The sequence below is a fragment of the Sorex araneus genome, chromosome 5, assembly GCF_027595985.1.
Source record: "Sorex araneus isolate mSorAra2 chromosome 5, mSorAra2.pri, whole genome shotgun sequence".
Lineage (NCBI taxonomy): Eukaryota > Metazoa > Chordata > Mammalia > Eulipotyphla > Soricidae > Sorex > Sorex araneus.
Window position 1 is genome coordinate 122,046,630 of NC_073306.1, and position 26,886 is coordinate 122,073,515.

At 58.1% G+C, this 26,886-nt stretch overlaps 1 protein-coding gene across 3 annotated transcripts in view; it reads left to right on the plus strand.

Moving 5' to 3' along the window:
• PPP1R16B (protein phosphatase 1 regulatory subunit 16B) overlaps positions 1-26,214 on the plus strand; it is a 114,019-nt gene extending 87,805 nt beyond the window's left edge. For 2 of the 3 annotated variants that reach the window (XM_004612493.2, XM_055137352.1), the window contains exons 3-11: positions 5,580-5,650; positions 9,924-10,069; positions 11,717-11,820; positions 17,043-17,167; positions 19,000-19,125; positions 20,289-20,364; positions 21,021-21,150; positions 21,236-21,404; positions 23,617-26,214. In XM_004612493.2, the coding sequence (XP_004612550.1) occupies positions 5,580-5,650; positions 9,924-10,069; positions 11,717-11,820; positions 17,043-17,167; positions 19,000-19,125; positions 20,289-20,364; positions 21,021-21,150; positions 21,236-21,404; positions 23,617-24,126 (1,457 nt within the window). In that variant the 3' untranslated portion in view covers positions 24,127-26,214. The remainder of the gene's footprint in view (positions 1-5,579; positions 5,651-9,923; positions 10,070-11,716; positions 11,821-17,042; positions 17,168-18,999; positions 19,126-20,288; positions 20,365-21,020; positions 21,151-21,235; positions 21,405-23,616) is intronic. The other variant, XM_055137353.1, reaches the window with a different exon arrangement.
• Positions 26,215-26,886: the final 672 nt, after the last annotated feature.

Here is a 26,886-nt window from a genome sequence, read left to right on the forward strand (position 1 = left end):
CCAGCAGGCACTCCACCCACAAGACTGTGCAAATGCCCCGTGAAGGGACCACAGTCACCACAGGGTGGTGGTGACCACCCCCACCCGCAGATGTAGAGACCCAAAGGTCTTCCACCACCAGGGGGCAGTAGAGTAGCAGCAGGGACTGCACCTGTGAACCGGCATCCAGGTGGCCAGGGGTCAAAGAAAACACAAACTCTGGGTTGGTGGCTGCTCCCCACAAAGACAGCCGCCCCAGCTTCCTGCCGAGCGGGGCCAGTGCAGCCTCGCTCGCTGCAGCTGGAGTAGGAGCCAGCCAGATGGCCCCGCTTGGCCCAGATTCCAGCCAGATTGCTGGGGAGGTGTGGGCGGAGCGGCGGGGCTGGTGCCAGAAGGGGAGTGAGGAGAGGAGGGGCCCCTCTGTGCCACGGACTGGGGTCCTGCCGGTGGGAGAGCGGCTGGCGGCTGGCGGGGAGGGCACAGCCTCGCTCTGGCTGCACAATGGCCCAGCAGGCGCCTGGCACCGCCCCCCCCCAAGACAACCTCTGCCTCCAGCAGGTGGGGAGCACAGGGGGGCTGGCCAGGCAAGAAGGGGGGTGGCTCAGGGGAGGGGTTTGCCTTGCACTTGTCGATAGCCCAGCGCAGGTAAAGTAACTGTAGCACAGTCCTCCCATTTTTCATGGATTTGCTTGAGCAGGCACCAGTAACGTCTCCATTGTGAGACTTGTTACTGTTTTTGGCATATCAAATACGCCACGGGTAGCTTGCCAGGCTCTGCCATGCAGGCGGGATACTCTCGGTAGCTTGCCGGGCTCTCTGAGAGGGACAGAGGAATCGAACCCAAGTCGGCTGCGTGCAAGGCAAATGCCCTACCCGCTATGCTATCGCTCCAGCCCCTGCAAAAGTAACTCATCAGTTCAAATAAAGAAGGCTGGGCGATAGTACAGGGGTTTAGGCACTTGCCTTGCAGGAGACCAGGCCTGGCTCTGCCCCCAGCCCTGCACACGGCCCCTGAGCACAGAGCCAGGACTAACTCCGGTGTTCCAACAGGTGTATCCCAGCTCTCCCTGCCCCTTGATGCCCTCCAGAGAGATGACAGGAGAACAGCCCGGAGCTGGGCACAGGCCAGGGCCAGGCCAGGGCTCGGCAAAGTGCTGTCTTCGTTCTTGAAGGGAGTGACCGGCGGCAGGGGTGGTAGTACGGCAAATAAGACGCTTGCCTTGCGTGCAGCTGACCTGGGTTCCATCCCTAGCATCGCACAGGGTCCCCCAAGCCCTGCCAGAAGTGATCCCTGAGCGTAGAGCCAGGTCTGGCCTCGAACAAGAACAGGAGGAGAGAGAAGTGACTGTACTATGTAAATCATGGTGTCTTAATATTTAAAATAATAATAATAATAATGTAAAAAGCAAGTGACCATAGTCGCTCCCGAGCACTGTCCTGCTGAAACACAGTGGTGATCCCCATTTTACAGCCACAGCAGGGGGCACACCCAGCGGGACCGGGGACTGGCTCCCTCAGTAGCTTTGTGCTCACTGAGCTCCAGTCAGTTGGCCCCTGGGAGCCGCGCCCCCCCCCCCCCCCCCCCCCCCGCAAGCCGGCTTCCGGCCCCCTGCAGGCAGGCACAGCCGGTCACTCTGCTCTGCCCCCGCCCTTCTGCGCAAGGCAAGCCGCGCATGCGTGGACCCAAGGGAAACCCCAGGTCCGAGGCGGCTGTGGGTGGGGCCACGTAGCCCCAGGTCTTGAAGCTCTGCTAACCTCTTGCGCCAAGAGCCTGCGAGTGAATACTTCCGCCAACGTGCAGACCCGACAGCCGTCGGAACCGCTTTGTCCTGGGTTGCATCTAAGGGGCCCGGGCTGGCGTGTTCCGGTAAGACCCGGTGCGTGCGAACAGCCGGCCTGCCAGGCGTGACCCGGGAGCCCCGAGCCAGGCCACGGCGGGATGCCGAGCCTCGTTCCCAGAGCGATGTGGGACCAGGGCAGAGCTCTGCGCCGGCAGTGGGGGGAATTGCACGGACGCCCGGAAGGGCCCTGGACAGCTTGACTGTCCAGCACGGCCGGCCCGGCTGTGGTCCAGCCCAGCACCGCTCTGTCTGCACGAGGCGGCTCGGCCTGGGGCTCCAGCATCTCGGAGGCTTCCAGAAGCTGGAGTCAGTGGCTCTGCATGCTCTGGTCACTCTCCGCAGGGCCCCTGCCCTGCTCTTTCCCATGCCTGCCCGCGAGAGGGTGCCGGGCCCATCAGATGCCAAGTCCCAGCTCTCCACTTAGCCCCACCAGGCTGGGGTCTGCACTTTCCTCACCGGCCGTTGCCCAGAAGGGGGATCGTGGTGACATTCTGGGGGGACGGAAGTGGTTCTGCCCCGATCCAAGTAGGCCCTGGGAGGAGACACTGGCGATGGACAAAACACGCGTCTCGCCAGAGCCCAGAGACAGGGGTGCCTGGTCACGTGCTGTGGCCAGCGAAGGGGCTGTGTGCCAGTGAGCATGCGCAGAAGAGCAGGGAGCCTGGCATCAGGAGCAGGGGGCCGGGCTGCCGAGGGTCCCGGCTCAGGAGTCTTAAGGGCTCCCGGGGGATGGGGCTGATTTGTCCCACCTCGCGGGCTGAAAATAACCGCCCGGCTTCGGAGTAATTACTTGTCTTCGGCTCCCACACAGCCCGGAGAACACCCTAATAATTACCGCACACAAATGCTGCTTTTGGCAGCTGGTGCTTAGTTTCTCCGAGCCCCGGAGTAGCTCCTGGATGGGAAGCCTTGTTCTCCACCCACCCTCGCCGTGCGTGTGCAGCATCTTCGAGAAACTCCTCCTGGCCATGCCCCAGCCGCTGCCAGCTCGTCAAGAGGCTGGGCCGGGCGGGCCATCAGTGGCTTCACCATCACCCCCTCATGTGACCCACTGGCAGGGGGCAGTCTCCGTGTCGCCCATGCAGTGCCACCCGAGGTGTGCCCACGAGGAGGGTCTGCTGGGCTCAGAGGCGGGAGAGCTCCCAGGACTGAGCGAAGCGACTCAGGATTCGGTAGCAGTTCTGGGAGGGGTTTGAGGATTTGCTGTGTGCCAGGCTTTAGGGAAAGAGCAGTTGGTCCCACACCACTGTCCCGCAGTCTTAGAGCTTCGTGCCCAGTGGGAAGAGAGCCCTGATACGCATCATTAGCCAAACAGTTATGTAATTATGTGCCGAGATGGGGCTGAGACTTACAGGATGCAGAGCCAGGCTAGGGGGTGTGTGTCTCAGAGATGACGGTGGCTAGCTGGAGGGGGGGCAAATGGATGGATGGGTAGACGTGGGGGTGGATGGATAGAGTGGATGAAGGAAGAGAGGAAGTAGGTATTGATGGACAGAAGATGGAAGGGAGGGAGGAAGGGAGGAAGGAAGAGATGGAGGAAGGAAGGAAGGAGGGAAGGAAGGAAGGAAGGAAGGAAGGAAGATGGAAGGAAGGAAGGAAGGAAGATGGAAGGGAGGAAGGAAGATGGAAGGAAGGAAGGAAGGAAGGAAGATGGAAGGAAGGAAGGAAGGAAGGAAGGAAGGAAGGAAAAAGGAAGGAAGGAAGATGGAAGGAAGGAGGAAGGAAAAAGGAAGGAAGGAAGATGGAAGGGAGGAAGGAAGATGGAAGGAAGGAAGGAAGGAAGGAAGGAAGGAAGGAAGGAAGGAAGGAAGGAAGGAAGATGGAATGGAGGAAGGAAGATGGAAGGAAGGAAGGAAGATGGAAGGAAGGAAGGAAGGAAGGAAGGGAGGAAGGAAGGAAGGAAAAAGGAAGGAAGGAAGATGGAAGGGAGGAAGGAAGATGGAAGGAAGGAAGGAAGGAAGGATGGAAGATGGAAGGAAGGAAGGAGGAAGGAAAAAGGAAGGATGGAAGGAAGGAAGGAAGGAAGGAAGGAAGGAAGATGGAAGGGAGGAAGGAAGATGGAAGGAAGGAAGATGGAAGGAAGGAAGGAAGGAAGGAAGGAAGGAAGGAAGGAAGGAAGGAAGGAAGGAAAAAGGAAGGAAGGAAGGAAGATGGAAGGAAGGAAGGAGGAAGGAAAAAGGAAGGATGGAAGGAAGGAAGGAAGGAAGGAAGGAAGGAAGGAAGGAAGGAAGGAAGGAAGGAAGGAAGGAAGGAAGATAACTGAAACCTGTTATCTTCCTTCCTCTCCCTGTGTCTCTTCCCTTCCCTCCCTGTGAGGGAGGAAGGGAAGGGGGAGGAAAGGGGAGGGAGGGAGGAAGAGAAGGGGAAGGGAAGGGAAGGGAGGGAGGGAGAATGGCTGGGCGCGTGAGCAGTGAATAATGCTGGGTAGGTACTGTGGATTAACGGGCCGTAGATGATGGTTCTGGAGGTTTGCTGGGTGAGTAGAAGCGTGCACGGGAAGATGCGGTCGGGTGCTTGGCTGAATGAGTCTGTCTTCCAGGTAATGGGGGCAGGCACGCAAAAGCAAAGGCCAGGCAAGTGTGGTGACTGTTGCTGACATGGGAGATGTTTAGAGTTCAAGAGATGGGACTGGGGAGGAGGGTGCGGAGCTGTCGGTCTCAGCTGAGCGGGCGTGCCAGTCTCTCCCCGTGGGGATGGGAAAGGCACCCCCGGGAGCTGGCTACGAGGAGCCCTGCCGGCTGAGGTCACATGGCACAGAGCTCATCTCCCATCCTGAGCGCCTGGTCCTTCGTTCCCAGAGGAGTGGGGTGCCGCGGTGGTGGGGAGGGGGCCTGTGATGGGGCTCATTCCCACTTAGAATGGCCCAAAGCAGCGCTGTTCCGCAGACCTCTCGGCAGGCCCTGAGACCTGTTATCTCTGCACGGCCCAGTACGGCAGCCACGCGTGGCCGTCAGGCGCCTGAGATAGGGCCAGAGTGTTTGCGGAAATGACGTTTTGATGTTTCACATCCAAGTGCACAGAGTCCTCATAGCTGGACGTGGCGGTGGGGTCCCCACTGGCTCCACAGGGTCCCTTCCCACAGCATGGGGGCCCGGGGGTGTGTCTGGGCTTCTTGCAGGCCACACCCCTTCTCAGTCTCCCCTTTGTGGACGTTACAGCCCCTCTGCTCCCTCTCCGGGCTCAGAAGCCCCCCGGGGACAGACCACCACCCCCGGCAGGGCCCAGCCACGTTCATAGCCCCTAGCAACCCCACTCTCAGCTCACGGCCAAATCACGTGGCAGATGCAGCTCCCTCCACTGATCCCCCTCCCTGCAGATGACCAACGGGGAGGCTGCCCAGCGGGCCGGTTAGTTGGCGAGCACACCCCCCTCAGGGTGACCAGGGGAACCAGCTTAGCCCAGTGCCTTTGCACGGGGCACCCGACCACCCCCGCCCCCCCCCCCCCCGCTCATCCTCCCCCAAACACGCCGGGGCGCCGCCGGCCTTTGGGAACTCCCGCCCCGCCCCGCACACGCCTGTTCTGTGCCCCCGTGTCCTCATCTGTAACATGCAGGGAGGTCTTGCGCTGGGCCTGGAGCTCGGCAGCAGGCACTTGCCCTGCAGGGGTGATGCCAGGGCTCCATCCCAGCACTGGAAGACAGAGTGTGGCTGCTCCCTGTGTGCCCATGGGGGGGTGCGGGGGGACGGGACCACCAAGGGCCTTGGGGTGGAGGAGAGGGGCACCGCTCCCGTTCCCAGCCCCATCTCCTCCGTTGCAGTGCGCTACTTCCTGAAGAACAAGGTCAGCCCCGACTTGTGCAACGAGGATGGACTCACAGCCCTGCACCAGGTAAGGCCGGGCCAGCGCGGGGGCTCCCTGCGCCCCCTTTGAACAGGTGTCACTCTCCCAGCTTTGGCCTGCCCAGAGCCCACGGGAGGCAGGACGGGGAGAGGGGAGGGGAGCTGTCTGCCTCCAGGACATGTGACTCTCTCACAAACACAACCACAGAGCCCAGCGGGCCCGAGCATACAGCACAACACACCTCACATACACATATACATACACACTGGTACACGCACACATACACTGGTGCATGTGCATGCATACACACATACATACTGTCACACACGCCCACCCACACATATACACCTTCACGCTCACTCACACACACATGCACAGGCACACACACTCATATACACCCTCGCACTCACACACATATACACAGGCATGCACACCCTCACACACACATACACACATACACATCTTCACACACACACATACACAGACACATACACACTCTCATATTGCTCATACACACTTGCTCACATAACTTCATGCACATATACAGGCTCACTCACACACTCACACATACATACACTCAAATTCACACACACACAGTGTCAGACACTGGTGTACACATACACACACACACACACACACACACACACACACACCTCAGACATGCCCATGTGTATAGGAAAGGTCCTGGCCTACAGAGTGAGTTGGTAGGTGTGTCGTTGTCACGGCAGAGTAAAGCATGTTCACACCCACCCACATGCCTCACCCACCCAGTGACCAAGGCCAACAACAGGGAACTCGTGGTATGGGGGGGTGCTGGCCATGAGCCTTGTGCTTCCGGAGCTCACCTCCTCCCCAGGGCAGCTTGCTGGGCCCCTACCCCACTGGAGGGCAGCAGCTGGCATCTCTTTCCCTGGTGCTGCCACTGTCTCCTCACCGGCCTCCCACCCCGGGTCAGCATCTGCACAGCCGTGGAGACACCACCAGGGATCTCTGTGCACGCATGGGGGCCATTCCTTCATGCCAGGGGTAGGGGCCATGGAGCCTGGTTCTCTGCTCTCCCCACTTGGGGGTTCCTTGCACACACACAGCTTCTTTCCACCTCATTTCTGGTGAACGCAGTTTAGTGCCTGCCAAGAGCGAGGGCCTGAGCTGTGCCATCCTGTACCTGTTCTTCCTGCTGAGTTAGCCATGGGCACCAGCATGCTGTGGATTTCACCCGCGCCGCAGTCTTTGAGCTGCACAAGGGCAGAGACTGGCTCCTGCTCGTGGTCCAGCCCCATGCTGGCACCTTACCACACCGGCACACAAATGCTCAATAGGTACATGCTGGCTTCATGAATGAAGCACTGGATGGATGGATGGATGGATGGATGGATGGATGGATGGATGGATGGATGGATCGATAGATGGATGGATCGATAGATGGATGGGTGGATGGATGGATGGATAAATGGGTGGATGGATGGATGGATGGATGGATGGATGGATGGATGGATGGATGGATGGATGGATAGCTGGGCAGGTGGATTACTGCATGATGGATGGGTGAATTGGTAGATGGATGAATGGGTGGGTGAAGGGCAGATGGATGGATAGTTTGATGGATGGAAGGACTAACGGAGGGATAAATGGATGAATGAATGAATGTATGAATGAATGAATGAATGAACAGAGACACTGTCCTGGTAGGTGGACTTGACTGCAGCATGGCTGGTGTGAGGGTTGGCTGTCAGAGGCCTGGCTGGCCAGAGCCTGCCCTCCTCTCTAAGAGGGCGGAAAGGGATGGACCAAGACTGACCCCAGGAGCGAGTCCCCACCATCTGCTCCCAGCCCCGGGTCTCCCTGCATGTCCTTGCAGCTGCTGGCTCCTTCAGACAGCCATGAGTGCACTCTAGCTTGGTGACCTTGGAGGGGTTACGTAAGCTCTCTGCGCCTCACTGTCTTCAATAAAAGAGGAAGGGTCCGCCTGGCCGGGCAGTGAGGGCTGCTAGATGCTCACTTCGAGCCCTCCCAGAGCCCCCAGAGAGGGTGTGGCTCAAGGGCCCACGACTGCAGAGCCTCATTGAAGTGTCACCTGATCCTGGGCACCCCTCTGACACCCTGTTGGCCCCAGCCAGCTGGGGAAACTGAGGCTCAGGGACAGTCCTGTCTCAAGGCCAGCGTCCCATGATGAAAGGCTGTTCCGTGTATTTGCACTGAGCAGTCTGGTGTCCACAGCACCTTGGAAACATCTGAGGAGTTAGCGTGCCCCTCCCCCGCCAACTCCACAGAGAGCATCAGCGGCTGCCTGGGGCAGGTGGTACCTGTATGCTCCAGGCTGATGGGGGTTACTAATAGCTGGACACAGCCTGGGAGCCCTCTGCAGAGAGCACCCTCCCCTGAAGGCATGTGGGCGGCTCAGTGGACACCACTGCATGCTGGGTAAATGCAAAGCAGCAGGGGAAGGGCAGTTAGTGAGACGGCGGGGGTGGGGGGGGGCAGGACAGGACAGTGGTTTCCTCTGTGCCACGTGTGGGGACCAAGGCCAGTGCACTCAGGACACCCACCGCGTGCAGCCCTGCACCCCCACCCCACACCCACTCCCCACCCCCACCCCGCCCTGCTCAGCCCTAGCATCTGCTCCCTTCCTGCACTTCTGGATGCACCATCCCCCCTTCACCCCGCCCCATCCCCCTTTACCATAACCCTCCTCTCAACCTCCTCCTGTTTCCTGCCGCCTGGAAGGGAACTCTGGACCCCAGAGGCCCGGCTGCAGATCCAGGTCCCAAGGACACGCAACCCGCCCCCCCACCCCCCCCCCCCGACGCCGCGGTGCCTTTGGCACCCTCTGTCGGCCGCGCCCTGCCACTGCAGGGTCCCTGACCTGAAGCAGCGCCCCAGCTTTCTGCCCCCTAGTGCCATCGCTTCCGAGATGATGCGGCTCAGACGCGCCTTCCCAGACCTGCGGGCACGGAGGAGAACCGTGTCTCTGGCACCTTCTGTGCAGTGGCTGCTCCCTTCCTTCATGTCCTCTTGGCTCTGAGCCCCCAATCTGCTGGCGATGGGAGTGGAAGTTGGAGGGAGGGGTCCCATCCCTGACCCCACTCCCACCCTGGGGCCATGGACCCCCCACCTTTGAGGCATCCCCTGCCTTCCGCCTGCAGGCAGCCACTCACTTCTCCTGGCTGACGGTCACCCCATCATCTTCAGACGTGCGTTTTCAACGTCGATTTCCACTGAGTAGAGTCACATTTGCCACCGGTTCCCTGTTGTAGCCAGGGAGGGATTTCTGAAAAGTGGACGGTGAACGGTTGGATAGATGGATGGATGGATGAATGGATGGATGCATGGATGGATGAATGGATGGATGGATGCATGGATGGATGGATGGATGGATGGATGAATGGATGGATGGATGAATGGATGAATGGATGGATGGATGGATGATGCATGGATGCATGTATGGATGCATGGATGGATGAATGGATGGATGGATGAATGGATGGATGGATGAATGGATAGATGGATGGATGGATGGATGATGCATGGATGCATGGATGGATGCATGGATGGATGAATGGATGGATGGATGAATGGATGGATGGATGGATAGATGGATGGATGGATGGATGGATGGATGGATGGATGGATGGAGATGCTGTGTCCTGGTAGATGGACTTTGAGGGGGTGGGCAGGGCAGCCCTGGCGTGCACACAGACTTACCCTGGTGAGGGGCTGCAGCACGCATAGCAAACACCTCACCCACTGTACTAGCTCTCCACCCCTCCCCCAGTTTTTAATCTTTTGTTGTTTTGGGGTTACACCCAACTGTGCTAAGTCCTTACTCCTGCCGCTGTGCCCAGAGGTCAGTCGTGGCAGGGCTCCCGGGACCATCTGGGGTGCCAGGGGTGGAACCATCTGGGGTGCCAGGGGTGGAACCTTGCAGGCTGCATGCAAGGCCAGTGGTCTGTACTATCGCCCCACCATTTACCCACCCCCCACCCTCAAATTTTACAGCAGGTCTGATTGTGCTGCTCCTCTGAGTGTCGCTCGCTCCGTGCCCCCCCCTGCTGCACTGAAGAGGCTGCACCCAGTGGGTCCCCTACACTGGCTCCCCCGCCCCTGCGCCTCCCTGCCGCGTCTTCTGGTCTGAGTCTCATTGTTCTCTATGTAGCATGAACTGACTCACGGGAAACAGGCTCAGAGAGGTTGGGGGACTTATCCAGGACCACACAGCATGGAGGTCAGGGGGCTGGATTCCAACCCACCCATCCATCTGGCTCCCCTGCCCCAGGGCCCCTGCTCCCCTCCCCAGCTGACCCCGCATGCGTCTCCCTGACAGTGCTGCATCGACAACTTTGAAGAGATCGTCAAGCTGCTCCTTTCCCACGGTGCCAATGTGAATGCCAAGGACAATGAGCTGTGGACACCCCTGCACGCCGCCGCCACCTGCGGGCACATCAACCTGGTGAAGATCCTCGTTCAGTAGTACGTGCCCTTGTGCCCCCAGAAGCCCCTCCCCCCGCACCACCTTGGTTTCTCCAACTCCCCTTTCTTCTCTCTCTTTTTCTTCCGGTCGCTCTTTCCACTCCAGGGCGCTTCCGGGTCCCTCTCGGCTCCGGCCTCTCTCCTCCTCTCCCCTCACCCTGCTCTTTCATCTCCCATCTGGGACTCTGTCCTTGTCTTTCTCATGCACTTGACCTAGGCCAGGCACTTGCCACTCAGTTGCAAACGCCTCCAGAAATCAGGCAGGAGAGGCGCTGAGATAAGCCAGTGGTCCAGGCTCCCGGGGGCCACGGGCTGCATCTTAGTGCAGGGACTCAGGCAGAAGGGCCAAGCACAGGGACCTTTGGCGGCGCAGGAGGTAGGATGGAAGAGAAGAAGGTGGTGGTCCGGCTGGCCTGGCCTGAGAGGTGGGTTCTCTTCCCTAAGGACACAGAGGAGCTGGCAGTGGAGGACTGTCAGGCCCACGGGTTGCCGGGTGGCGCATGCCTGCCCCTCTGGTGACAACCTAAGGGCGGCCCTGTCGACTAGAGGCAGCAGATGGCTGCAGCCCGGTCTGTGATGGCATGGAGAGGACGGGGACACGCTGCCAGCCCGGTGCAGCAGGTGCCCTGGCTGATCTGGGTTGGCTCATGGGGCTCATGGGGTTACCTAGAAGTCATCACCCCTGGCCCCGGCCCTGGCCCCGGAGACTGATGGGAGGTCTGGAGTCGAAGATTGGAAGCTACATTTTTGTTCAAGGGTTCTCGGGTGATTCTGCTGCCGGTGTGGGGGCCGATGACTCAAAGGACCGAGTCTGCCGGGGGGCTTCCGCAGTCTGCCCTGCTCAGGCCTTCAGCCTTTCAGGCCGGGACTCAGACAGGAAGTGGAGGGCAGACAAGGGTGCTCAGACAAGGGTGCTCCTAGCCACCCGCAGAGACTGAACCGGAGCACAGGGCTGGCTCAGGGCAGACCCGGGCTGGAGTCTTTCTGTTTCATTTTTTCTGTTATTGGGCCACACCAGCAGTGCTCGGGGCTTACTCCCTGGGCTCTTTGCTCAGGGATCACTCCTGGCGGGGCCCGGGGACCCTCTGGGATGTCTGAGATTGAACCAGGTCAGTCGTGTGCAAGCCCTACCTGCTGTAGTATTGCTCCGGCCTCCTGGCTTGAGTCTTTTCTTTTTCTTTTTCTTTTTCTTTTTGAGTCACACCCTTCGGTGCTCAGGGGTTACTCCTGGCTCATGCACTCAGGAATGACTCCCAGTAGTGTTCAGGGGACCATATGGGATGCTGCGATTCGAACCTGGGTCAGCCCTGTGCAAGGCAAATGCCCTACCGCTGTGCTATCACGCCAGCCCTCTGGGTTGAGCCTTGACCTTCCCCGGTGCCGGCTCTGTGACTTTTATTTCCACCCCCCAGGTGGTCCCCTCCCACCCCCTGCCCAGGGGACTGTGATGGGGATTAAGTAAAATGCTGTGTGCAGGGGGCATAGGTCAGGCGGATGTCGTTCAGCGCATGTAACCCCCCTGCCTACCTGCCTGGGGTCTGCAGAGGCTGCTCCTCTCCTGCTACCCCCCCAGCCACTGCCTTAGGTGGGGGTGCACAGCGGAACCCCTCTGCCTCCGCCTGGCCTCACACCAGCCTCTCTCTGCAGCGGCGCCGACCTGCTGGCCGTGAACTCGGATGGGAACATGCCCTATGACCTGTGCGAGGACGAGCCCACCCTGGATGTCATTGAGACGTGCATGGCCTACCAGGGTAAGGCGGGCGGCACGCAGGAAGCGGGGAGCAGCGGTGAAGCCGGTGGCGCGCTGGGTGCCTGTCTGCCGTGCGCTCAGCACTCAGCAGGGGCTGGGCCCGTGGGTGATGTTACGGCTGAGGGGTAGTAGAGGGGTTAAGCCCGCACCTTGCCACCTGCTGACCCTGTTTCAATCCCCCGCACCTCCTAAGGTTTCCTACGCACCTCCGGGGGTGGGGGGGGCACCGAGCTCGGACTAGCCCCTGAGCGGGGCGGGTGTGGCCCCCAGGGCCAAGCTTGTACGCGTGTCTGCACGCGGGGGTCCGGGTGACGGACGCGAGGCGGCTTGGGCAGCGCAGAAGGAAGGCATTGTTCTCGCCCACGCTCGCGGCGGCCTCAGCTGGCCCGACCCCTCCCCGCCAGCTGCGACGGTCTATCTCGGTAAACACGCACGCGAAAGACACAGGCCCGCTGGGGCAAATAATACAAAAGTCAAGAGCATGCGCCAGTGCCTGCTCCGCGCCAGGCACGGCGCCAGGGCCCAGATAAACAAGCGGGGGCTGTTCTCGGCTCACAAGCGCGCCTCAGAGAGGAAACAAATGTAGCAATCAGGGGGCCCTGCCCGCACCCCTGCCCCTGCCCTGCCGGCCCCTCCGCCAGAATTCTGAAGTACCTCCTCAGAGAACAATGGTCTAAGCCCGACCCCCTCCCCAGCGCAGCCTCCCGTCCTGCGGGGCCACAGGGTCCACCGAGTCGGCCTCCCGTCCTGGCACCCAGTTTGCCTACCCGCCTTCCACACGGCTTCTGAGTTCCTGTGCCAGGCTGGTCCGGCTCATGGAGTTACTTACCTGCAGTGATCAAAGCCTGGGGTCGCTGGAGAGAGAACAGCGGGCAGGGCGCTTGCCTTGCACGCAGCTGACCTGGGGCCAGTCCCTGGTGCTACATGTGGTTTCCTGAGCCCTGCCAGGAGTGATCCCTGAGCACAGAGTCTGGAGTAAGCCCCGGGCAGCGCAGGGAGTGACCCTCCCCACTCCCAGAAAAGCAAGGATTGTAAATGAAACAGCGAGAGTAAAATAGTTCCCAAAATAGTTTTATTTTGTGTGCATGTGTATATGTGTGTCTGTATATGTGTGTGTGCGTGTGTGTGCATGTGTATGTATGTGTGTGCATATATGTGTTTGTACATGTGTCTATGTGTGTGTGCGTGTGTGTTTGTGTGCGTGTGTGTATATGTGTGCGTGTGTATATCTGTGTACGTTTATATGTGTGTATATGTGTGCTTGTGTGCGAGTATGTATGTGTGTGCGTATGTGTGTATGTCTATGTCTGTGTGTATGTGTGTGTGAGTGTGTATTCGTGTGCATGTGTGCATGTGTCAGTGTGTGTTTGTGTGTGCGTGTGTGCGAGTGTGTGCATGTGTGTGTATGTGTGTGTATGCATGTGCATGTGTGCATGTGTCAGTGTGTGTATGTGTGTATGTCTGTATGTGCCAGTATGTGTATGTGTGTGCGTGTGTATGTGTGTGCATGTGTATATGTGTGTGTCAGTGTGTATGTGTGTGCATGCAGTATGTATGTGTGTCCATGTGTGTGTCCATGTGTGTGTGTGCATGTGTGTATGTGTATGCATGTGTGTGTGCATATGTGTACATGTCTGTATGTATGTGTCACTGTGTGTGTATGTGTGGAGGGTGGGATACTCACTGTGCTAGGGAGCCCAACCCCTCCTGATGATTCTCTGCCGGTAGTGCTGGACCTGAAGGGTTCTGGGTAAGGCTGGGAGGCACCAGGCCTCACCTGGGTGGTGTGTGGGGCCATATGGCTTCAGGGATCAAACTGGTGCCCTGCGTATCCCAGGTAGGTGCTCAGCTCTGTGAGCTGTGTTCCCGGGTGCAGTGCTGCTTGGACCTTGTGGTTTCGCGGGGGGAGGGGTGCTCCGGGACCACACCCAGGAATTGGGGGCAACATCTGCAGTACTCAGGGCTGTGTGTTGCCGGGGACCAAACCAGGGTTATCACATGGAAGGGATTAACCCTGGTACCATTGTTTTGTCCTCTCAGTATTTTATATATTTAATTTTTTATTTTGGGAACTGGAAAGAGAGATAGTGCAGCAGGTAAGGCACTTGCTGAAGTGCCTCCTCAAAAAGCAATGGTCCCCAGCATTCCACATGGTCCCCTGAGTCCACCAGGAATGATCCCTGAGTGCAGAGGCCAGGGTAAGCCCTGAGCACTGCCTAATACAGTCCACCCCCCACCAGAAAAAATAAGAAAAAAGACCTTTATTTTGGGGGGCTCCCAAGCAATGCTGAAGGGGACTCGGGGCCGTTCCCAGCAATTCTTGGCCAACCAAGCCGGTAGTTCCGTTTGGGGCCCTGAGGATGAAGTACTCTTGCGCCTCCAGTGCTGGGGACCATTGGGGTCACACCCAGCAGGCCCCAGTAGTGCTCAAGATACCTCATGCTCCTGGGGACAGAACCAGAGGCAGCCCTTGCCTGCGCCTTGACCCCTGTGCCAGCTCCCTGACTCACCAGCTACTTTTAAATTTTGTTTTGCTTTGTTTTGTGCTATACCTGGTGATGCTCAGGGGTTACTCCTGACTCTGTGCTCAGGAATTACTCCTGATGTGCTCAGGGAACCATACGGGATGCAGGGGATCAAACCCAAGGTCACTGTGTGCAAGGCAAGTGACCTACCCATTGTACGATCACTCCGGGCCCCCACCAGCTCCTTTTTTTTTTTTTTTTTGCTTTTTGGGTCACACCCGGCGATGCACAGGGGTTACTCCTGGCTGTGCATGCAGGAATTACTCCTGGCGGTGCTCAGTGGACCATATGGGATGCTGGGAATTGAACCCGGGTCGGCCGCGTGCAAGGCAAACGCCCTACCAGCTGTGCTATCGCTCCAGCCTCTGCTTTTTAATGTGTTAAGTAGACTTTATTCATGAATGATAAGGTAACAGATAGGAGAGCACCTCCAGGTTCTCCTGGTGGCAGGACCAAGCATTTCTCACTCTGCTCTGGGCTTTGCCAATGTTCTAATGGGAGGCAGTGCTATATTTCAGTTCAAGGTTAGTGAAAATGAACTTGACGTTTCTCTCTCCTTTCATGTTTAGAGAGCTTCCCCCCATTTGCTCCAAAAGAGTTTGATCTAATGGACCTTTGTCCATTAAATTATGCCGCTATAGGATATAACATTCTCCTCCTGGATCCTATAAGAGCTTCCAGTAACACTTCAGCTCTTTATTTTTGAGAGAACATGCCATATACTTCATTTTGTATATATATATATATATATATATATATATGTATATTTCCCCCTCAGTGCTGGATAGTGAGTCCAAGGCCTCACACATACTGCAAAAACTCTACTATTGAATTACAACTCCAATCTTTCTTCCTCCCACTTTATTTAAACACCGTGGTTTACAAAGTTGTTCATGATGCATTGTTACAGGCTTTCAATATTCCAGCCCCAGGGACTGGAGTGATACCACAGTGGGTAGGGTGTTTGCCTTGTACACGGCCGACCCGGGTTCAATTCCCAGCATCCCATATGGTCCCCCAAGTACCACCAGGAGTCATTCCGTGCAGAGCCTGGAGTAACCCCTGAGCATCGCCGGGTGTGACACAAAAAGAAAAAAAAAAACACAAATATTCCAGCCCCAGTCCCCCTACCACTGTCACTTTCCCTGACAATTGTTCCCATTTTCCCAACTACCTCTCAAGCCTGCCCCCATAACAGGCCCAAAATAATTAATTTTGTATTGCTTGTTACCACTGAATGGCTAATGGAATTATTTAAAAAAAAGATACTTCCATAAAAGAAAATTTATGAAAATAGTTATATCTCACTATTAAGTCAGAAATTCCAGTCTTATTTTTCCTTTTTTTTTGTTTTTATTGAATCACCATGAGATATAGTTACAAAGCTTTCATGTTTGACTTTCAGTCATACAATAATGGAACACCCATCCCTCCACCAGTGCACGTTCTTCACCACCAATGTCCCCAGTACCCCCCCCATTCACCCCCCCCCCCGCCTCAATGGCAGACAATTTCCCCTCTTTATCTCTAATTTTGGGCATTATGGTTTGCAATACAGATACTAAGAGGCCACCGGCCATCATGTTTGGTCCTTAGTCTATTTTTTTTTTCCTTTTGGGTCACACCTGGCGATGCACAGGTATTACTCCTGGCTCTGCACTCAGGAATCACCCCTGGCGGCGCTCAGGGGACCATATGGGATGCTGGGAATTGAACCTGGGTCGGCCGCGTGCAAGGCAAATGCCCTCCCCGCTGTGCTATTGCTCCAGCTCCTTGGTCTGTTTTCAGCACACATCTCCTATCCCGAGCGACCCCTCCAACCATCATTGACTTAGTGATCCCTTCTCTATCCCAGCTGCTTTCTCCCCCAGCTCATGAGTCAGGCTTCCAATCATGGAGCAATTTTCCAGGCCCTTCCCTCTACAGTCCTTGGGTGTTAGTCTCATATTGTTGTTGCTGCTGTTGTTGTTGTTTTATATTCCACAAATGAATGCAAGCAACTCCAGTCTTCATAGTCAAACTTTTTGGTCTTGCCCTTGGGTCATACCCAGTGGTGCTCTCCTGGCTCTGTGCCCAGGGGTGCTCCTGTTGGTGCTCAGGGGACCGGGCCGTGCTGGGCTCGAGCTGGGCCTCCTACCTGGGAAGCAAGCACTCAGCCTCCCCAACTCTCTTGCTCCTCCCTAACACTTGAACTTATTACCCAGAGACTCAGACTGTGGGGTGTCTGTCTGGGTCCTTGTACCTCAGTATACCCAAGTCTCCATTTGCCTCAGTCTGTCCACGGACAGAGTGGACAGTCTGCCCACTGTCTGTCCACTGAAGTAATCCAGTCATTTCAGTGTGGAAACATGTGGAGTCAGATATGGTGGCCGGGAGGGCAATCCAGGCGGCCCTCAAGGAGGAGATGAAGCTCATCACTGGCGGCGCTTGAGCAGGTGTCGGCGGCAGGGGAGGGGCGCAGGGAACAGTGCCTGTACTATGCAGAGCCTCTGGGGGACACCGGGCCGGGCCAGGCTCTGCAGGCCCATGTCTGGTGTCCAGCAGCCTGGGAGGCAGTCACCTGTGGACCGGACGTGCCACATGCCTGGTGGACCCTGGGAGCCTGGGAGCCCTGGCCTCTGCCACCGTCGGCTCTCCCCTCTCCCTCGGGGGACTCGCCCCGCGGGCGCTGAGTCCCCTCCCCACCCCTCCACTGCAGGCATCACCCAGGACAAAATCAACGAGATGCGGGCGGCTCCGGAGCAGCAGATGGTCTCCGACATACACTGCATGATTGCGGCGGGCCAGGACCTGGACTGGATCGATGGCCAGGGCGCCACGCTGGTGAGGAGCCCCCGTTGGGCCGCTTCGGACCGGGCTGTCGGTACCAAACCCAGACTAGTCGGTACCAAGTGGATCCAAGTTGATCTGGAGGCCAAGGCTTTAGATTTGGGGGCTGATCTGTGACCTTGGTGCCCCTTTGGGCCCCACGTGCGCCCGGAGGGGGGGCGGGGCCTGGAACAGAGCAAACGCAGTCTCAGCCTCGCTCACCTACAGCTGGATGTTGGGGGGCCAGGCGTTGGGGGCTCTGCTGGACGCCTGTCCCGCCTCCAAATTCCTCACTTACCTCAAGCTCTGGGTGTCTGTCCTGAGCTCATTAGCTCCCCTCCCCCAATGGCATCTCCGCCTTCAGGATCCGGGTCCCACTTACCCACACACCCTTGTCCTCTGCCTTTGCTCCGTTCATCCCCTGTCTCAGTGTCTCCTCAGCCACGGCTAATCGTCTCTCCCAGATATTCCTGCCAGTGCCTCTCCTCGGGGTCCATAAAGTATAAGTCATCATCATTCATCCACTCATCACTCCATCTCTCCATCTAGCCATCCATCCATCCGTCTATCTACCCATCCATCTCTCCATCCTTCCTTTCGTCCATCCATTTACCTGTCTACTCACCCTTCTATCCATCTAATGGTCCAGCCATACACCCATCCACTCACCAACCACCCACCCACCCATCCATCCATCCACTATTCCATCCTTCTGTTGGTCTATCCGGCCTCTCCCTCTTCGCCCACCCACCCGTCTACCTCTCCATCCATCCATTCATCCACACCCCTGCCCCCATCTATCCGGCCGTGACTCACCTTCTCAACCTCACTGACCTTACTAAACAAGAGAGAGAATAGATCTCTCTCAGATCTGCCAAGTCAACCCTCCCTCTTGTCCTGAGCCCCTTGTCTGTTGACTGGGACCCTGCTCCCAGATCACCTGCTTGACCCCTACTCCGGGATGGAGACGAGTCAGGAGACCGAAGGCCTTCGTGTGCCTGCCGACTCCGGGGGGGAGGGGGGGCTCCTCAGGGTGGCACATCTACAGGGGCTTCATGGCTACTCAGGGTCGGGTCTCCCCAAGGGGGTGGGGGTACTGCGTTCACCCTCAGGGGGCTGATGGGAGGACTCAGTAAGGCTCTGCCTGGAGGTGCCCAGAACAGAGGTGCTAAGTACTCCTGAGATGCTAGGGAGTAACACTGTGTTCGCCATGCTCCATATACCAGTCAGTCCTTTTCATTCCCAGCCGAGACCCCACTGTCCTGTCTGACTGGCAGCCCCGCGCCTCACCCCCCTCAGGCCTCTCCCTCGGAGGGTCTTCATTGCACGTGGATGCCCCTTCTGGGATCCATTGACCCCAGTACCTTAGAGCAGAGCTGTTGTGCCTTTGATAGCTGCCCCTTGGAAACTGCACTCTTCAGGTTCCTGCCAGTTAGAGGAGAGTCCCTTGCCCACATTCAAGGGAAGAGCAAATAACTTCACCTTTTGGAGGAAGGCGTGTCGAGGAATTTGTAGGTGTGCTTCTGAGTCACCCCCTTGGGCATCTTTGGACCTCTGAGACTCTTTCCACAGGGCCTGGCACATGGGTGCCGTTGGTGCCAGCTGCTGCCCGCATCTTGGGGCCTTTTGGAGCCAGCCCAGTGGGGAGAGAGCTCCCCGCTCTGCCCTGCCTTTGAGCCCCCGTTGCCGGCTTTCTCATCCTCTGGTGCGCGATGGAGCGGGCATTTCTACCCTGTTCCCTGCTAGCCTCGGGCCCCTGGCGTGAGCTGGGACAGGGTTCAGGGAAGCGGCCGATGAGACGTGCAGCCCACCCTGGAGGGGCCGCTCACCTCTGTCCTCTCCTGCAGCTACACATCGCCGGGGCCAACGGATACCTGCGGGCAGCCGAGCTCCTCCTGGACCACGGGGTGCGCGTGGACGTGAAGGACTGGGATGGCTGGGAGCCCCTGCACGCGGCCGCCTTCTGGGGACAGGTAGACCCTCCTGGGGCCGTGAGGGAGGCCGGCTCAGGGTCAGCCTGCTGTCCAGTGGGCTGCAAGAATGCGAGACCTACTTAGGAATTGATTCTGGCCAGCGCGTGAGAGAGGCAGGGCCCCAGAAATGTTGGGGGCAGCGGCGTCCTAGCAAGAAGCTTATCCCACTGGCCACATGAGAAACTTCCCCGTGTTTCTGGGTTGAATCGTTTCTCCGTTGGTTTCTGCTTTATTCATAGCTGATCGCAGGGGTGGAAGAGAGAGCACAAGGGTTAAGCTACTTGCCTTGCACGCGACCCTCCTGAGCACCGCCACAGTGGGGCCCGAACCACTCTCTCAAAAAACAAAAGCAAAATCCAAAAACCCAACCAGCTGACTGTAGCTTCCAGTGCCTGCCGAGATCCCTGGCGGCCCTGGCGTTCCTGAGCTGATCTCTCCTGCCCCGGGCATCACCTAGGCGTGCCAGGGGAGTTGCGCCTGTGGTGTGTGCTGATATTCCTGGCTCCCGGAAGCTGAGCCTTTTCCTAGGAATCTACATCGCCCGTCTCTTCTTAAGATCATACACATTCTGGGGCTGGAGCGATAGCACAGCGGGTAGGGCGTTTGCCTTGCACGCAGCCGACTCGGGTTCGATTCCCAGCATCCCATATAGTCCCCTGAGCACCGCCAGGAGTAATTCCTGAGTGCAGAGCCAGGAGTAACCCCTGCGCATCGCCAGGTGTAACCCCCCCCCCAAAAAAAAGCCAAGATCATACACACTCTGTTCATTTCATTTATTGTAGTTTAGGTAACATGGTCATAATAGTGTTAACATTTAAGGGTTTTTTTTTTTTTTTTTTGCTTTTTGGGTCACACCTGGCAATGTACAGGGGTCACTCCTGGCTCTGCACTCAGGAATTACTCCTGGCGGTGCATCCCCACAAACAGTGAAGCAGGGTTCTTTTTTCACCAGCTCTCCACCCATATGGGTGCTTCCAGGCCTTTTTTTTATAAGCTCCTCTCATTGGTGTGAGATTGACATGTCATTGTCATTTTCATTTCCCCAGTGAGATCACATTGTTCCTTAAGACCACCTCTTAAGAGGGTATGTATGGGTGTGCTCACCACCTCACGGGCTGCCTGAGCTCTAAGTAGGGGGGCCTGGGCTGTTTCCTGTGTTTCAGATGCAAATGGCGGAGCTGCTAGTGTCCCACGGGGCCAGTCTCAGTGCTAGAACATCCATGGATGAGATGCCAATAGGTAAGTCCAGCAAACCTGTGTACATCGAGGCTCTCATCCATTTTTTTATTTGGATGGGTTGAGGGATACGTGGATGAATCCTGTTTGCATAGAGGGTGGACTGGTGAGTAGATTGATAGATGGAAGAGTGAGTGAAATGACGAGTGTAGGCAAACGGATGAATGGCTGGTTACTGTAGGGAAGTGGATGGGCAGTCGGATGGATGGGAGATGGATGGTGGTTAACAGGAGGATAGGAGAGAATAAACCTATTGATGATGAGTAGCTTGATCAATTAGATGGGGTGATTGGGTAGGGACACAGATTGTCTAGGGTACCGCTTCCTTCTCTTGGTCTTTTTTGTGCTAGTGAAGTGTTGCCGTCCCCCTGGGAATCTCTCAGAGGCCCATGAATCCTTGAGTTACAGCTGGCACCCAGGCATCTGGGGGTCGGCGCTGCCCCCTGGGCTTCCCTTCTGATTCCCCTCTCAGGAGTGAGATGTGCCCCAGGAAATAAGGTTGACCTTGTTTTCTCCTCTCGTGCCCCCAAGTAGATGCGGGGACTTTTCAGTGGTTTGGCTGGCAGCCCTGCCCGTGTGGGGGACCCTTTGGGCCACGGGCTCCGGCCCTGCTCCCCCTTCTTTGGCAGAGGAGCTCAGGAACTCCCCTGTCCCTTTAGACCTGTGTGAGGAAGAGGAGTTCAAGGTCCTGCTGCTGGAGCTCAAACACAAGCATGACGTGATCATGAAGTCCCAGCTGAGGCACAAGTCGTCTCTGAGCCGGCGGACGTCCAGCGCGGGCAGCCGCGGGTGAGTCACTGGCAGGGCCAGCCAGTGCCTGGTGTTGCCCGCGGTGCCCGGGCACCGCCTCCCAGCACCCCCTCTGTCCCCTCAGGAAGGTGGTGCGTCGAGCCAGCCTGTCGGACAGGACCAACCTGTACAGGAAGGAGTACGAGGGAGAGGCCATCCTGTGGCAGCAGCGGAGCGCCACGGAGGACCAGCGGACGTCCACCTACAACGGGGACATCAGGGAGACCCGGACAGACCAGGAGAATAAAGACCCGGTGAGTGGCCGCGGTGCCTGGCCTGGGCCCTTCCTGCTGGAGGAAAATGAGGAGCTTCGGCTCAGAGGTCACCAGTGGCCACCGTGGACCTGCTTCTGCCCCGGTGTCTCTGGTCCAGGTCTGCCGAGGGAGAGGTGCCCAGGTTGCCTATCCAGGAGCTCAGGGAGTGAGAACTTTAGGCGGGGGGTGGGGAGGGGAATAGAGCAAGATGCTGAGAATTGTGTTTGAAAACTGGAGCTGCCCCTCCCCCCCCCGCCAAGAAGCCAGTGGACCGGGCATTCAGCTGCTATTCCCGGGGCTGCCGTACAGGCCTCCTAGGCTGCTGCAGCTGATTCTGCCAGGCTGGTAGCTGAGCACCGCAGGCCCGCCTGCCCGCGTTGCACGCCCGAAGGCTCAGCATCCAGCTGCCCACAGGGTTGGTGGTCTCTGGGGGGTGGTGAAGGAGTTGCTGGGCTGGGGCCAGCCCACCCCCCACCTCCTCTCCCCTGTCATCACATGCCTTCCTTCTTCACGTGTGTATCTGTGGCACTGAATGAGGCCCTCTCCACCCCTCGCCCCTGACCTGCTATACCTTCTCTTCTTTTCTCTGAGCACATCTGGGAAACGCTTGTTTCTAAATAAGGCCGCACGCAGCAGTGCAGAGTGGACATGGACTGGTGGCGGGATGGGGGACCCTTTTCCACGTGCGAGGCTGTTCCAAGAAGAATTCAGTTGGGGCCAGGGCAGAATCACTGGGCAGAAGGAGAGGCTGGCTCCAGGGACAGTGCTCTGCTGTTCTGTTCATCCTTGTTCTGACACAGAGACGGCACTCACAGCCCCCTCTTCGACCCACCCCTGCCCGAGGTTTAGTGTCAGGCTGTGCCAGTCTCCAGGGAAGGGGTTCCTGGAATGTGGGCCCTGGCTAGCAGCCACCACATCTCCTGGGACTCTGTTAGAGAAGCAGGTCCTCGGTTCCCACCCCGGAATCACTGAATCAAAAACACCTCCCAGGGGCAGGCTTCGGGGACCTGAAATCTGTGTTCTGATCAGCCTTTGGCGAACTCACCCCGGAATCACTGAATCAAAAACACCTCCCAGGGGCAGGCTTCGGGGACCTGAAATCTGTGTTCTGATCAGCCTTTGGCGAACTCCGGTGCCATCAAGTTGGGGAGCACTGTAGCAGGGAGACTTCGACCACCCGACCAAGGCTGCCCCAGAGATCTGGCTATCAGGGGGCTTTGGGACCTGCTTTTGGTAGAGCTGCTTCCCCAGGATTAGGCACCTTCTCGTAGCGACTCGCGGGCCGGAGAGGTAGTACAGTGAGTAGGGCGCTTGCCTTGTACATGCAGATCCAGGTTCAACCCCTGGCCCCCCATATGGTTCCCCCGAGCCCCTCCAGGAGTGATCCCTGAGTGCAGAGCCAGGAGTAAGCCCTGAGCATTTCTGAGCATATCTCCCCAATAGAAACAAAAACAAATGGAAAAAGAAGAATCAGTCTCAGTCTATGTGTGTGGCATCCGCCTAGCTGCAGGCTGAACACCCCGGGTCAGAGCAATAACACGGTGGGTAGGCATCTGCCTTGCAGGCCGCCGACCCAGGTTCACTCACTGGCATGACATGTGGTCCCCTGAGCCCTGCCAGAACTGATCCCTTGAACACTTACTCTAGAGCCAGGAGTAAGCAGTGGGCACAGCTAAGTGTGGCCCACCAACAAAAAAATCCATTAAAATATTGAATGAAATTGGTTTATCTCCCCCAAAAGTCATGTCCTCCTGCACCCAGGGCCTCAAAGTGTTTTTTTAGGATGTTCTGTCTCTGTCTCTGTCTCTGTCTGTCTTTCTTTGTCTCTGTCTCTCTGTCTCTCTCCCTCTCTCCCTCTCTCCCCCTTCTCCCTCTCTCTCAGCCTGCCTGTGTGTGTGTTGGCTCCACTGTTTGACTGGGGTGTCCCTCCAGCCCCCAGCTCACCTCATTCTTCCCTCCCCCAGTTTCTACAGAAACTTCTGTTTCTCTGAGCCCACTGCAGCCAAGACACGCTCCTGAACCAGCTGTCCTAGTCACAGTGCGGCTGGCCCAGGCCAGGCTCTCGGTACAGCCCTAGAGCAGGGGTGGGGCTGTGGGGTGGGGTGGCCAGCTCCCCGTTGAGAGCTAAGCGGAGGACAGGTTGCTGGAAGAGCGCCCCCCTCGGGCGGCAGGGCGTCCAGCGGGCTGCTAACGGAGTCCCTCTCCGCCTCAGAACCCCAGGCTGGAGAAGCCCGTGCTGCTCTCTGAGTTTCCCACCAAGATCCCCCGCGGTGACATGGACATGCCCGTCGAGAACGGCCTCCGGGCTCCGGTCAGCACCTACCCGTACGCGCTGTCCAACGGAGACGTCTGGAAAGTGCACGAGATGCCCGACTACAACGTGGCCTACGTCAACCCTGGCGTGGCCGAGGCCACCCCTCCCTGGACTGGCTACAAGGAACAGAGCCCCCAGACGCTTCTGGAACTGAAGCGGCAGCGGGCGGCTGCCAAACTGCTCAGCCACCCCTTCCTGAGTACCCACCTGGGCGGCAGCATGGCCCGGACGGGCGAGGGCGGCAGCGAAGGCAAGGCCCCCCTGATCGGAGGCAGAACTTCCCCGTACAGCAGCAATAGCGGCTCGGTGTATTACACGGTCACCAGCGGCGACCCCCCGCTCCTGAAGTTCAAGGCGCCCATGGAGGAGATGGAGGAGAAAGTCCACGGCTGCTGCCGCATCTCCTAGTCTCGGTGTGCCGGAGGAGGAGAGAGCTGCTTGGGGAGGGCGGTCCCTGGAAGCCGGGCAGCTCCCCCTGGGGAGGCGGCGCCGGGCAGCAGGGGCGGCAGGTGGGCTCGGCTTTCCCAGGGAACGCAGAGTCCACCTCGCCCGCAGCTGCCCTGCCATCCGCCCCACTCCCCTCTGCTTCCTGCTGCATTGTCTGCTGGGGACAAAACCCCGGCCGCACTGGCTTCCGGCTGCTCCTCGCTGGCTGTCCGACTGGGGAGGGGGCAGGTGGGGATCCCATTTTTCTTGGGAACAGCTTCTCTGGGCGCCAGTACTCGCATGGCACATCCCAGTCCACACACGTGCACACACACACACAGACACGCACACACACACACACGTGGTCCATCAGCATGGGTTGGAATGGTGCAGTGGGGCTCATGGGAAGCAGGCCGGGCTGTTCCCCAAAGGATTGAGATTTCAAGGGACTGATCACCACCACTGCCACCATGGCCGTAGCAGGGGAGGGGCCTACTAGGCTGAGATCAGGGCCCCCCCTGCAGAGTCTGGCCAGCACGGGCTGTTCTCGGTGTTCCGAAGGAGGTGTGGGCTGGGTGGTGAGAGGAGGGGGCCTCAGGCCTGTTCCCTCCAGTCTCAACCCATTGCCAGGAGGCAGCTATGTGACCACCAGGGGCCCACGTGGGGAATTCAGCTAATGTGGTTTCATCCTGATCAGACTTTTGCTCTTGGGAGGGGAGGCAGACGTGGGTAACGTTTCCCAGGAGTGGCCGAGAGGAGTTCTTTCAGGCCGCACAGCTCTTGGGGGCAGGTCACTGGGTTTGCTTGGGGTCGTTTCCCGACCACCAGGCTTTCCTGATGGGTGCTGGACCCATGTAGCTTTTGGACGGGCCTTCCCGGGGTGAGGGGAGATCTCTTGTCCATCCCAGCCAGCTTGTGGAGTAGCCAGAGGGAGCCGTGAGCCTGGCTGGTCTCTGACTGCAGACTGTTGGCGTCCTGCTGGGCTCCGTGTCCCCTCACCAGAGTGAGCTGGGACCTGGGGCTCGGCACTGCCTTTTTGGGGTACTCTGGTGAGACGAGTTTGCCAGTTGCTTCTGTGAAGTGGGGCCAAGTATTGGGGCTCCCGGCCTGCTCCTGCTAAAGTAGTGATGCTCCTCGCCACACATTCAAGGTACCCTTGGCCCCCTGGCCAACACCCCCTACTCTGCATTCAGGGGTGGAAGGAGGGCTGGGGTTGGGTCTCCCCTCAGCCCTGCAGTTCCAGAGTTTCCATCATCCTGTTGCTAAAAAAAAAAACAGAGGACCAGTGGGGGGACATGCTGCCCATCTCCCCTCAGCGGTATTTCCGTTTCCCCTTGAATTGGGCGCCATCCACGGGCTCGGCCAAACCCACTGGGGTAATGAAGTTTGTTCCCTGCGCGGTCTGCCTTTTATTTGTCCAAAAACTACCTCCTCAGGGCTTGGAAAGTCCCCCACCTTTGGTCCATCTTCTAAGATTTGAGGGACAAGTTTGTATTCCCTTTTGCCGTCTTCTTCCTGAGTCTATGAGACAGGAGCCCAGATGGGTACCCAGACCCGAGGACTGGGGCTAGGGCAGTACCCTCATGCCCAACCCCTGCAACGGGCCCTGCTATTGGTCGGTTCCAGTCCCACACTGCGGTTTCCCGGGCACCAGCCCAGGAGAGGGCTGGATCCCAAGGGCCTGGCTAACGTTTGCCCACTAGAAGGGTCAGTGACATCACTCTTTCCCGGATGGTCCCTGGGTACAGGGGGGACAAGAACCCCGGGCCACCCCCACTCTCTCTCTGGGGCATGGGCAGTTCAGAGACTGCAGATGATGCCCATGCCAGGGGCCTGCCCTGAGTCTGGGCAGCGTGTCCACCACTGCAGCCTGGGGGCAGTGCTGGACAGGAGGAGTCAACACATGCATACCTCCCGTGGCTTTCAGACAAGGCTTTCACCAGACCCACGGCGAAATTCCTCCCAAGCTGACTTTCCCGCACACTCGGGACCCCTGAGGGAAACAGCTGCACAGAGAGAGAGAGAGAGAGAGAGAGAGAGAGAGAGAGAGAGAGAGAGAGAGAGAGAGAGAGAGAGAGAGAGAGAGAGAGAGAGAGAGAGAGAGGAGAGAGAGAGAGAGAGAGAGAGAGAGAGAGAGAGAGAGAGAGAGAGAGCGAGCGCTGTGCCAGGATGTCCTTGTGTACCCTAGAGCAGGACTCTGAAGCCATTCTTGTCCCCTCTGAGCCACCTGGTCATGCTCTCCTTCTCTCCGGGGCATCCCTTCACCCAGAACGCTGGAATCCCAGCTGGTTCCAAGAACAGAGCTGCCTGCAGTCTCGGCATCAGCCAGGGGTAAGCCATCCCCGTGGGTCGCCTGTATGTCAAGGGACAGCTCTGGGTGGGACCCCCTGCGGACTCACTCGGGCCATGGACGGAGCAGCTGCAGCACTGCAGCATCTGCAGGTTCGAGGGCTTGAGGAGGAGGAAGGTGAGCAGAGAGCAGAGCTGCTTTGGACAGTTTCGACCTGGGCGGCCCTGGAGACCCCTTTAGTTCACCGAGAACAGGCCACTGGGGTGGGGGGTGAGGCAGTCAGGCACAGCAGCCCCCTGGCTTTTCAGCGTCTAGAACCCCAACACCATGAGTCCTTTGGCTTAGAACAGCATTCGCGGCCACCCCTCGTGGATTCCGTTTGCCGCTAATTGGAGATGCTGGATCCTCGGTTCCAGGCAGATACATACCCCCCAACTCTGTGGGGAGGGAGC